Source organism: Patella vulgata, chromosome 4, assembly GCF_932274485.2.
Source record: "Patella vulgata chromosome 4, xgPatVulg1.2, whole genome shotgun sequence".
Classification (NCBI taxonomy): domain Eukaryota; kingdom Metazoa; phylum Mollusca; class Gastropoda; family Patellidae; genus Patella; species Patella vulgata.
In genome coordinates, this window is record NC_065882.2 from 54,796,474 (window position 1) to 54,809,695 (window position 13,222).

At 37.1% G+C, this 13,222-nt stretch overlaps 1 protein-coding gene and 1 pseudogene across 1 annotated transcript; both read right to left on the minus strand.

Moving 5' to 3' along the window:
* Nucleotides 1–4,404: 4,404 nt before the first annotated feature.
* LOC126817941 (BRCA1-associated RING domain protein 1-like) lies at nt 4,405–7,271 on the minus strand (annotated as a pseudogene).
* Nucleotides 7,272–8,847: 1,576 nt separating this feature from the next.
* On the minus strand, nt 8,848–11,976 carry LOC126817503 (potassium voltage-gated channel subfamily A member 1). The gene has a single exon (XM_050544517.2). It carries the CDS (start codon nt 11,800–11,802, stop codon nt 10,396–10,398), a length of 1,407 nt encoding a protein of 468 aa, XP_050400474.2. The 5' UTR covers nt 11,803–11,976; the 3' UTR covers nt 8,848–10,395.
* Between the last annotated feature and the right edge of the window lie 1,246 nt (nt 11,977–13,222).

The window sequence follows — 13,222 nt, forward strand, 5'->3', positions numbered from 1 at the left end:
TAGAAACCAGCGGCTGCCAGGCAAGATACGCCCACATTTCGCAAGAGATGGATAGAGAACAAGTTAAAAAAAACGGTGATTTTTCGTAAAACCAGGGGCCATAATCCAGTAAGTTATGGATTGAAATGCGCAAATATCGAAAGGGACTGAGATATTTCGGATATAAAGATATTAAGTTTCATCAAAATCCGATAAAAACTGTGACTTCTAGAGGGTCCACAACCTTGGTATTACATACTTTTACATTATTTGCGTACAAGGAGCGGTCATTTTGTGAGAAAGTCATGGTCCGATTTTCACGAAATTCGAACTCAATCGCTATTAGGGAGTAGCACTGATGCATTTAAATGTTTCTTTTTAAAATTAGATAAAAGATGTGACCTAAAATGAGGGGCCATAATCCAGGAAGTTACGGTACAACATGCGCAAATATCGACAAAGATCTTTTGATTATAATCATACATTCAAGTTTCATCAAAATCGGATAAATATTGTGACTTTTAGAGTGTCCACAACCTTAGTATTACATACTTTTACACTATTTGCGGTGATATATTTAAACGGGTTTTTTTAATATTGAATACAAATTGTGACTTTTAGCGAGCGGGTCAAGAAGCTAAAAATGCGATTTTTCGAACAATCAGGGGTCATAAACCAGGAAGTTAGGTTTGGATATGCGCGATTATCCACAGAAACCAAGATTTTTGTGATATAAACATAAATTTAAAGTTTCATCGGAACAGAATTGTTCCAGGGGCGGCCATTTTGTCCGGCAGTTTGGGTCCGATTTTCACAAAATTCGTACTCAACCATCATTAGAGTGTAGCGGTGATATATTCAAACGTTTTTTTTTTAATTGGATGAAAATTGTGACCTCTAGAGGGACGGACCTAGTGCTAAAATCGCGATTTTTCGTGCAAACAAGGGCTATAATTCAGGAAGTTACGATCCGATTTGGGTTATAAACCTGTACTTCAAGTTTCATCTAGAGGGTACACAACCTTGATATACCATACTTTTTTAACACTATTTGCGTACGAGGGGCGGCCATTTTGTCCGGCTGTTTTGGTCCGATTTTCACAAAATTCGAACTCAACCGACATTACGGTGTAATGGTGATATATTCAACTAAGTTGATTTTAAACTGTTATACTAGTACTCATTGAATACAGATTGATCTATTAACTAAACTGAGTTGATTTTAAACTGTTTTAATAGTATTCACTGAATACATATTATTGGCCTATTAACTAAACTGATTTGATTTTAAACTGTTATAATAGAACTCACCGAATACAGATCGGTCTATTAACTAAAGTGAGTTGATTTTAAACTGTTATATTAGTACTCAATGAATATAGATTGGTCTATTAAACATACATTATGCAAGAGCTAAATCTGCCTATTTCAGGTCTTTCTTTAGGCCTGAGATGTTATCTAAATTATTAATTAGATATTAATTAACTTATCCAGACCATAATCAACTCTCAATGTCATCGCTAGTCTGCGATATTTATTGGATTAGGATCCGGTTTGCTGCTCAATTTTCATTCATGATTTAATCATGAAGTGGATAATCGAGACTGTGGGGTTTTTTTATCGTACGGACTTTAGTAATGATGGTCCAGGCTATGCAGAAAATTCAATCGCTAAATTCTCGGTTCACAGTGGATCAATTTGACTGTAATTTTCGTCAATTCCCTGTATATTATCTAGTTTTTTTTACTATTATAGTGAGAACTGCCAGCTCTTTGTCCAATCTCCCATAATGTATCTTTAACTAAAGTGAGTTGATTTTAAACTGTTATAATAGTACTCATTGAATACAGATTGATATATTAACTAGGGCACCACGCAAGGGTATAACAACCCTTGTCAGGGATTTGGACCAATGTTTTTCGGCCAATAGCTAAAAACGCGATTTTTCGTACAATCAGGGGTTCAGGAAGTTACGATCCGATATGCGCAAATATCGAAAGAAAACAAGATCTTTCAATAATAAACATACATTTCAAGTTTCATCTTGAAATCAGATGAAAATTAGAGTGTCCACAAGCTAAAAACGTGAAAATGTGGGCGTATAAAAAGATCTGAAGTGTTGTAGAGTCATGAAGTATTACATGAAAGAAATAAAATGAAATGGGGTTTAACGTCCTATACTGTTCTGCTCCTAACCTGGACTAATGAAGACGGGCATACGCCATACAGTGTGCTATGAGGGAAATTTTGCCCGGGCAGCGGCGCTACGGCCTACTCTTATATCGAATTCCAACTGCCAAGGGATCTTTTACATGTACGTGCGTCCCATCCGAACGACTAGACAGCTGTCCTTGTCAGACCCTCCGTTCTGTTACATTAAAGAAGAATTGTGTAAGATTTAGATAAAGAACTGACCGTTCTTTCCATATAGTTCGAAAATAGATAATGCAAAATGAATATATTGGAGTTATCAGCGATGTTATCACCGTTGGAAGTTTTGACAAGATGTGGCATAGATTGTTTATTATGGTAGTAACGGGGCTTGGTATTCCAGACTTAGCCTAGCTTCGCCATTTTTGCATTAAATCATTAAATTGCGATTGGTCTAGAGAGTTGATTTGTCATGTGAATAATGTTTAAATAATAGTTTATAACCTTTGACGCCAAAATAAAGACCTCCAATAGGCATATTTAGCTTTTTAATAATGCATCTTTAATGGAAAATTTGAATTAACATCGGTAGCTGTCCATGTCATTGAAAATAGCAGGTTTTTCTTAATTAGAAACTAAAAGATTAGAAACTAGTTATTTTGGGTAGCCATAATTATATTCAAGCCACCGCGTAAAAACAGCACTGAGTAGAAATCTGTTGCTAGAGTGCAAGTATTCGATAAAAAAATTATTTGTAGGTGTCACCGAGTGGATTATGAAGCTGTTGGTGGATGTACTTGTCTTTGTGATAAACAATATTGACGATTATCATTCATTTAAAGAACCTTCGGTGACATTAACATCGACCTGAATTCGAATATCCCTTTGCGTACATTCTGACAAAAGACAATGACACCAGGGAATATATAAAACGGGGTTTAACGTCTTAATTTTCTGCACCAACCGGGCACCTGTTCATCAACTTCTAGCTACCAGTGTTTCTTTTACCTGTACGCCGCGAGTACACGGCTGGACCACGGATTTTCGTCACACCCGTACGGCTAAACACCTTTCCTTGATTGACACCAGGGGTGAACCAAACGCCTTTCCTTGCGCAACACTCATAAGCGTACGGACTCGATGCCAGTTGGGGGGGGGGGGGGGGGGCAGAATCCGAAATGCCCGAAAAAAAAATTCGGGTTACTTCTGCGAGAGCGGAGGAGCGGCGCTTACCGTGTAGGGACCGCCTCCCCCCCCCCCCCCCAAGAAAATTTTGGAAGATTTGACGACCGCAAACGCGTTTCGTGCTATTCCCGCCTCTGAATACGGCAACTTCAAAGTGGTCTAATATAGCCTAATTAAGATGGCGGACTCGAATTTAACTGCTGCAAACGCGTTTTCCTGCTATTTCAGTCTGTGAGTATAGCATCTTCAATGTGGTCCAATAGCCTACCTTTGAAAATTTTGAAAATTTAACTACCTGAATTCCAACCATTCAATCACACTGTTGCAGCTGCATTCACAAATAATAATCGATGCCCGAAAAATGTCGCACAAAGTAGAGTCGCTCCAGACAAAATGTTTTAATCCATAGTCAATTCAGTAAAAATTCGTGGTATCCAATTAAAAGAAAGGTAAAATTAGTATTTTATTAGATTGCGGGCTTTTTATTTTGCCAACTAGATGAAATAATATATTTTTCTTCACTTTACCCTCTGCCCAAAAAGTCAGATTGCCCGAAATTTCGGGGGCAGATGTCCCCCGCCCCCTGGCTCGTACGCCTATGGCGACACTAGGAACTGATAAAAATAACTTAGATGAATAATTCAACTACATTTACAGACCAAATGATAGAAATATTATTTTCAAAACTAACGTAGATAAGTAATTATTACATTATGGTTGGAAACGCAGGGGTGTAATAACGTACCATTATTAATACTTCAAAATGCCAAACACCATACTTGATTTATGTTCATGACAAAGATTGTCCTCACAAAACCAGATCCAATTTTAAACACACCTCAACACACTTTCAAGAATATCCCATTATGGACTCACACCTCCGGCACACACACGGTACTTTTGTAGTCTAGGTCCTAAGATTTTGTGAAAGCAACCCCGCCTTTCTAACAAATGCTTATCCTTACCCTAAATATCTATTAAAATAATCTGTAACAGCAAATAAATATACAAATGCTTGGAAATAATTTACAGAAAATGTTCCCTTCAACAGCAGATCATACACTATTTACATTAGACTATGGTTTCTAATTATGATTGTCCATGACACCATAAACAGGCAAGATAAGGCAGTTGTTTTTTTTACTTCTTCTTTTTTCCTTTTTTCTTCCCCTTTTTCCCTTTTTTCCCCTTTGCTCCTTTCTTCTTTTTCCCACTTTTCGTCTTTTTTGTCTTTGCAGTGCCATCTCCAATGGCAAAATCTGGAATTTCCGGAACCTCTAGAATTTCCTCTAATTCCGGCATTTCTCCCTTTTTTGCCTCACTTAAAATTGTCCAGGATTCTGAGTTGACTTTAGTAAAGTCGATAGGTCGTACGCCTGATATAGTCTCAGCGTCTAGATTAGCTCCTGCCAAAACCAAACGCTTTACAACCTCCACGTGGTTACCTGAAAATAGATTATACCAAGCATTAATAAACCGATATACAAGGTCCTATACGACTTTTTTCTCTTATCTAAATATTTGTTGATTTAAAGGACAATATTGGTGCCAGTCATTATCACATATGTGATAGAACTTTTTAAACACGCTCCAAATATTATTTTATCACAGTGATCATTGCTAGAACATTCGGAAGTGAAGAACGCAAAAGGAAAACACGAGTGACTGAAGTGACGAGTGATAACAGATACATGGGCGAATTTCTGCTCACTAATAATTCTTTCAAAGACCAAAAGTTGTTATGGGATAATGACTGGCACCAATATTGTCCTTTAAACCCCGGGACGACCGCTACTGATCAGCTGTAAATATTCGATTGGCCGCTACCATCACTGAGAGGAATGGGCGAATTAATTAGCTCTTATTAAAATATTAACCTTTTTTCTTCTACAAATTACATTGTAAAACAATTTTTAAACTTATTAACAACAAAAATAACGGTGTTTGCAGTATACCTGGATAGAATATATTTCCTATTTAGTAATGAGTAACAGGCGCCAATTCTGCCGTACCAGTTTGTGTTACAATGTCTGGAGGGTCTCGGTGGCTAAGTGGGTAAGACGCTGGCTCGCTAGCCTGAAGGTCGGGTGTTCGATCCCTGCATTTCCGGCGCCGGAATGGTTCCCCCTTATCAGTGATGCAGGACGGAGGGACTGGCAAGGACAACTATCTTGTTGTTCGGATGGGACGAAAAACCGAGGTCCCGTGTACACACTGGCGTGCACGTAAAAGATCCCTTGACAGTTGGAATTCGATATAAGAGTAGGTCACAGTTCCGCTGTCCTGGCCAAATTTCTCTCATAGCACACTGTATGGCCGTAATCATTAGCCCAGTACGGAGCAGAACAGCAGGACTTAAAAAACCCATTTCATTTCATCGTTACTATGTCTGATGTAAGCAACGCACGTGTTGCCGATGCCATGTCACGGCACCTGTAGACCTATACTGCACGTGAACTTAAAAGTTAACTTTGATCCATGTCAAAATAAAATATTGAGGTTATTGAGCATATTTGGGTTTGTTTACATTTTTGTTCCATTTTAGATTCTGACTGACCTCTGAACACAGAATCGGTTACCTCAACACTGGCCTTATCTATAGATATCAAAATGTGAACCAAGCAAAATTTTCCAAAAGAGAAACCGGCATGCACACCGTACACGTATATAAAAAAAACCCCAATAAATCGACAATTTTTTTTTTTTTTACAAAATTCGCATGGAATCGGGGTGTGCCAATTTATCTGACACCAGTGCATGACCACGTCTTGTCAACCACTGATAGATGCGACTTGGGAATATAGATGTTATCATTTTAACAAAAGTTAAATAAAAATTAAATATCAGGATTATTTCGAAAGTCAACGGTTGGGGGAAAATGTAATAACCCTGCATGGCTCCACAAGAATAAGTTTTAATATAATTTATTTTGTTAATATGTATGTCCGTCATTCTTTATATCCATAAATTAAAGCTCACTTTTTTTTAAAATCGTCTTGGAAAAATCGCAAGGTGTGAAGGAATGAGTCGAAAAATGTCAAATTATGCACAACCGTGTTTATTGACCATACTACTTGCTGGTCTAGGGTTTATTCTCGAACATTAAACAGTACAAGCGTTTTTATGAATAGGCACATTAATTAACCAACCTTTAGCTGCTATATGTAATGGTGAAACTTGAGATTGAACTCTACTATTGACATCAGCTCCCGCCTCCAACAATATTCTCACCACTTCACCAAACCCACCTTTTATAATACATAGAATGATAGAACAGGTCTTATAAATAGATCTAAGAACAACTTTAAACAGGGTCGTCCAGAAAAGGGACGGGTACGAAAGCTGCAAAAGGCCTCGAAAATTTTGCACCTCCCGATGGACATCACCAATTGAAATACTACACGTAGGTTTTCTAAATCACATTTTTTAAACAACAAATTTAAATAATGCCACTGTTATATCCCTACACGTCGGTTGATTACCAACGGTGGCAGGTTTCACGATCCTTTTAAAAAAAAACAAAAAAAACTCGGGGTGGCTTCAGTTCTCTTGTTTACTAGAATATTCACTGCATGCCACGCCTCAATCTGTTTCACAGATATATCACGCCGATACAATTCGTAACTAAAGTAACTATATTACGCCATGCCTATGTAATACACATCAAAACATGTCTGAAATGTGATACGCACCTGCACAGGCACGTGCCAAAGCGGTCACGCCTTCTTCATCACGAATGTTTGGGTCGATTCTTTTCCTCAATAACTTACAAACAGAGCCAATTTCTCCTAAACCAGAAGAACCAACAAGTCTGTTTTGGGTTTCTCTGCTCATATAAAGCTTAGATGCAACAATATTAGCTGCCATGATTACGTTTAGGCCACTAAAAATAAAAGTAGAAGTCGGTGACCAGACACTTCTAGTTGATTTCTTGGTTGTCAAGTATTTGTTTACATTTTGAAAAATATTTACTATTTACTCCTCCGATAGTAAAGAACGCGTATTGCGAGTAAGCTCCCCTAGCAAAGTAGACCTCATTGTTCGGTAACAAATGTTTTCGAAACCAGAAGACGTTATAAGAATAATTTATATTCAATTGCATAAACAAGCAATGACATTAATTTTAATTCGTGCTTTCTAGAGAACTCATATGAAATAGAAATAAAGTGTATTCATGCAATTTTTATTTTTCATTAGCCCGGCTGGTGCAGAAACGTTAAACCCCATTCATTCATTCATTCAATGAATAGATTATTTTGACATATATCGACGTTGGCCTTCGACCATCGGCAGCCATGATTTTTAGTTATACAAACATCGTCGTGATCAAAACCAGTGTTACCCAACCTCCGAACTGGGCTAATACGGGCGTACACACAATATAGTGTGCAAACTGCAATATGTGAGGGAAATTACTTACTACTCTTAATAATTATATCGAATTCCAACTGTCAAGGGATCTTTTACGTGCACGCCAATGTGTACACGGTTTTTCGTACATTCAGAACGATTAGACAGCTATCCTTGTCAGACCCCTGCCCTGCATCACTGACAAGGGGGAACCACGACGGATAAACTTTCTCGGCCAATGCAGGGATCGAATACCAGACCCCCACTCTAGCGAGCCAGCGTCTTACCCACTTAGCCACCGTGATCCCCTCTATAGGAAAAGGGGAGTCCGGGGAAAAAAAGTAAAATAAATAGACCCGCATAAATGTAAATAGAAAATTGTTGGTATCCATATTGTGATTAAAATAATATTTATCAATCCGATTAAAATACAGATCTATATTTCTTTTCGTTTTTTTTTTATACTTTCGATGGCCTACACTACATGAAGATCTAGTATGACCTCTGACGCGACCTCCCAAATCAACTGGTCAGATGTTCGGAGAACGCTAGATCGGAGACGGTCCTGCACATATGACGTTATATAATATGGATTGTACGTTTGGGTTAGGGTAAAGGGTTAGGCTTGGTTCACCGTTAGCGCCAGTCCTGTTTACATCTCGAAACTTTGACGAAATCTGCTGGTCCTAAGCCTTACCCCAACCCTTGACATTGCCCACAGCCTTTTGAAGTAACGAATCATTGGAAATTTTAAAAGGAATCGGATTCACGACTGATAAACAGTCTACAAAAACCAATAATTTTAACTGTGTACATGTACATTCGGGGTAGTTATTCAAGAAGACGGGCTTGTTGCACCCCCATCCCCTACCCTTATTATTAGGGGCAGAGGAATTATGTTACTGTAGCTGGGGCAGATTGTAGCTGTGGGTGTGCTGGTGATGTCCTGGTGGACATTATTCAGTGCAATGGTCAATAAGGCCAACTATCGATGCCTAGAGTCGAGAGTCCGATGCCACACTCGGGACAAGTAATAGGGTTACTCTCTCTCTCTCTATCTCTCTCTCTCTCTCTCTCTGTAATCGTATTCATTTGTATTCTCAGGGATTTAAAACAAAGATATCAACAGTCAAACAAAGTTATAAGTTATTTGATACTTTAATGGTATATTAATATAAAATACTGGTAGCAAAAAATAATATAAAAAATATATATTAAAAGAAAATATCCTGTCAAACAGGCATCATGTCAATCTGTCTATTACAGGTCTTTCTTTAGGCCCTAAATGTTATATAAATTATTAATTAGACATTTATTATCATGACAAGACCATAACCAATCTCGATGCCATCGGACGGCTCCAATTTTAAGTAGATCAGAACGTTTCGGCCATTTAATGATTTAATTAAAAATGGAGAAACGAGGCAAAGACCCGAATGAAAAGAATGACAAGCTCTTTATCTAAATCTTACATAATGCCCCTTTAAAGCGAGAATTTCATATTTTCTAAGAAAGTCAAAACATAATTATTTCTATGTCTTTTGCTCATTAGGTTATCAACTCACTATTATACGAGCATAGGCATTATTTCCCACCCTTAAAAATCATTGACACAGGAAATAATAACACAATTACCTCCCTTGTTTTCCTATTACCTCCATGGAATAGCTATGTTCAAACGTTTGAATTTGAAGCTGAAAATGATATTTTTGCCAATTTCTCAGCTGGCAATAGTGAATTATAGGATTATTCTTTAACAAGGTAGGACTGTTTATGTATACCATCTATTTTAAGGCTTTATTTTAATAAATTTTAAAAATATAACTTAAAAATATGAAATTGTAGCTTTAAGTTATGTATAAAATCATTATAGTTACATATGAGGTAGGGGGTCTTCTATTTCTATATTTTTTATGTTATTTAATACATGTATAGAATTGAGAGAAATATTTAAAACGCGATGTAATAAATGCAACAACCCATCGGTTAATCAAAAGGTTTTTCTGTTTGTAACTATTGTTAACACACACCTTGATAATCCTCAAATGTTCGAAATGCTAACCATTATAGTGAAAATAATGCAATTATTTCAAAAATAAAAGCGGGGAGATTATTCACTTAGGGGTAACATGCCAACCCGAAATTGTTCATTTTACTAAGGCTTGTATTGGCCCATTATCCTATATTTAAGAAACAAACTACGAATGTATAATATGTGTGTAAAAAGTAAAACTGTCATGTTAAAATATATAAAAGAACTTTTTTTTATGTTTCTCTCTGCCATGTTAAATTATATATAATTTTTTTTTATATTTCTCTCATTATTTCATTACACATTTTATTTAAATCAACCTGTCCATAATATGATGTATTATGAATTGGACGTTAAATTTATATTAAACAACAACAATGATAATTCTAACAAGCGTAATTGTCGACAGTTTAGAATCGATAACAACGTTTCTCATGTTTGTTATGTCAGCTTACAATTTCATGTGGAGGTGTAGCCTACTGATTCCCAGATTCTTCTCAAATTTAGAGAGTGCAAGTTTTGCCTCCTACATGTTATTTGGTGCTAGTCTTGGAATTCGTAATGTTTTTAGGTCACAGAGAATGCATGCATCTTCCGATAAACATATCCAGATGTATAACAAAAATATTTATTTGCATCACAGTGTCTTTATGTTTCATTCAACCAACCAACAGTACATAATATGTCGCAAATGCAGTTTATGATTTGTTCATGGCACTTTGCTTATAGAACGTGTTGAAATTGGCGACAATAACAGGCACGGGTAAGGCTATAGTCAATACGCCAGAAACGGCACAGAAGCCTCCTAAAATCTTACCCAAAATTCCGACAGGGACATAGTCTCCATAACCCACTGTTGACATGGTTACGATAGTCCAGTAAAACGTACTTGGAATACTTTCAAACTGACTATGGTCTTGATCAAGCTCAGCATAGAATACAGCAGCAGAGAATATAACAGTCGCAATAGCCAGAAACATAGCAAACATAAATAATTCCTTTAAACTTGTCTTGAGAGTTTTTCCCAAGACTTTCAGACCTTCCGAATGTTTGCTGAGCTTGAATACTCTTGCAACCCTTAAGACCCTTAAGACGGACAGAATTCCACTTTTATTATTGGTGTGACATTCTCCTAGTGACAGTGTTAAACCAAGGAATATGAAGTATGGTAAAATGGATACCAAGTCAATCCAGTTGGCAATGGCTTTCGCGAATTCTAGTTTAGATGGAGCAACCAGGATTCTAATCACCATCTCTAAAACAAACCACATAATACACAAAGATTCTATAATAAATAAGGCATTTGTGAAATCAGGAACTTTCACGATCCTAACAGTACCGTTTACGGCTGTGATATTTTCATCTCGGCAACCAATGTCTTTAAGAGATGGCAACGTTTCTATACAGAAAATAATAACTGATATCCATATAAATACCACTGACATTAATGCAACAACTTTTGCCAGAAACGAACTTTCTGGACATTCCATCACAGTCCAAATTTTCCTCTGAATGGTGTTCCGGGGTGGCTTGATTTGAACTTCATCAAGGATGTATCCTTCATGAACTTTAAGGCTGTTGATCGTGTGGTGCCCTAATTCAAAGAAATATAACTCTTCCATGAATATTTCAAATGGTACTTCTAAAGGACATTTCATTCTCCCCCCACTTTGATAGTAATATAGAATAGCAGGAAAAGCTGGTCTATATCTATCGAAGAAATATTCTTTCCTACTTTCATTCCAATATTTGATGCGCTTTTCTGGATCACCCAGTAAAGTGTTAGGAAGCCTGTTGAGTGTTCTTAGCTGGGTTTCAAACTTCATCCCGCTGACATTGATTGTAACTCGTCCACACCCTTCGTGTTGGCAATCGTGTTCTTTAGTTAAATCTACAGTGCTGCTATAAAAACTATCTTCGCTGGACTCCTCTAGCAATTGACTGGATTCGTGTAAGTTGGATCCTGATTCTGCCATGGACAAACGAGATCCATGTGAGGTACAGTGTGATGAGCGTCGAGCTGCATGAGACTCAAATCCCTCCGGGGGCTTGAGATGATAATTGCTTGGTGCGTATCTATCGGCATTTTGGTGAATAAAATGCATCTTTAGTTTCTGAAACTTTTTGGTTGACTTGTACAAATACTTTAAAACCTAACACACCTTCAGTTATTATTGTTGTCAATCATTAAAAGGTTATTGCTTCTGTAGATCCATAAGCCTAATGCTCTGCTATACACATATACCATTCTTCAGTGTACACTATGCTTATTATTCTGTGAATATATACACACTATAATAAACATACTATGAAAGAAAGACTTGTGTGAAGGTCCTTATTATCAAAAAGTTTGAATACGTTTGGTAAATAGCATGTTTATTGGTTATGACTTGTGTTACCCTCCGAGACTATGTATGTATGTAACGGTATTTTACATTCACCTAGATCCTAATTACAAGTCTGTATTAATACTCAGGTAATCAACGTCTACAGATTATGAATTGTATAAGAGATGATCCTTATAAGGCTTTCATTCATTATTTTATAATACATATTGTTGGATAATCCATTGTATTCAAATTTCATTGACTGACTTTCTCTTAGCCATATTATTTTGAAGTTACTTGTACTACTAGCGACACATTACATTGAAGAGAAGTAATCTAAGCTTAACATGCCCTCGTGCAAAAGGCCCGGCGGAGTGGCGTGGCTGGCCGCAAGTACCCCTTTCTCCAGGTTATTGCACGCAAGTAACTATTCAGTTAGATACAGTGACGTAACTGGAAGAGACCTGGGCCCTGTTTCTCGAAATTTTAACTAAAGAAAAAATGCAAATTTTAGTAGATACTTCAACGTTGATTGGCTGAGCACTAAAACCAATCTAATATCCAATCAAATTACTAAAATTTGGATTTTATCTTATGTAAAATTTCGTGAAACAGACCCCTGATTTTAACATAGAAGTGAGACTTCTAGAAGTAAAACGTAGACTTTCAGAAGAAAAACCCCTGCTGTGCTCTATAGGCCTACTGATCCCGGTTAAGAGAAAAAAATTGTCGACCATAAAAGCAATAGATATACATTGTCCGTCAATTTTACAGAACCTCCTGAAAACACCTCCCGCCCAACTCGTTGCTCTGAGCTAGTTTCTCCCTGCGTCGTACCGAGACCAAACATAGCCGATGGGTTGCGCAAGGCTTTTCTGGGAGTGTGACTCCAGGTGCCAATGGCGTTCTTCAATCGCCTGGTCCACTCCATGTACAGACGCTGCGCTGCTGTTATTGACACTCGCGGTGAACACAGACTCTAAACCTTCTCGTAATGTCTTGGAATTGTGATGAATTAATCACTAATGTGTCAACATACTGTTAATAAAAAATTGCTTTGATCCATTTAGTAAGTCGTTTTCTAGAATGATTTGATTAAAGTGCATTTCTGATTTTGAAATCGTACTGACGTTTTTTTTTTGTTTTTTTTTTTGCTGTTTAGTATATACGAAAATCAGTATTTCAATACTTCGCTTAT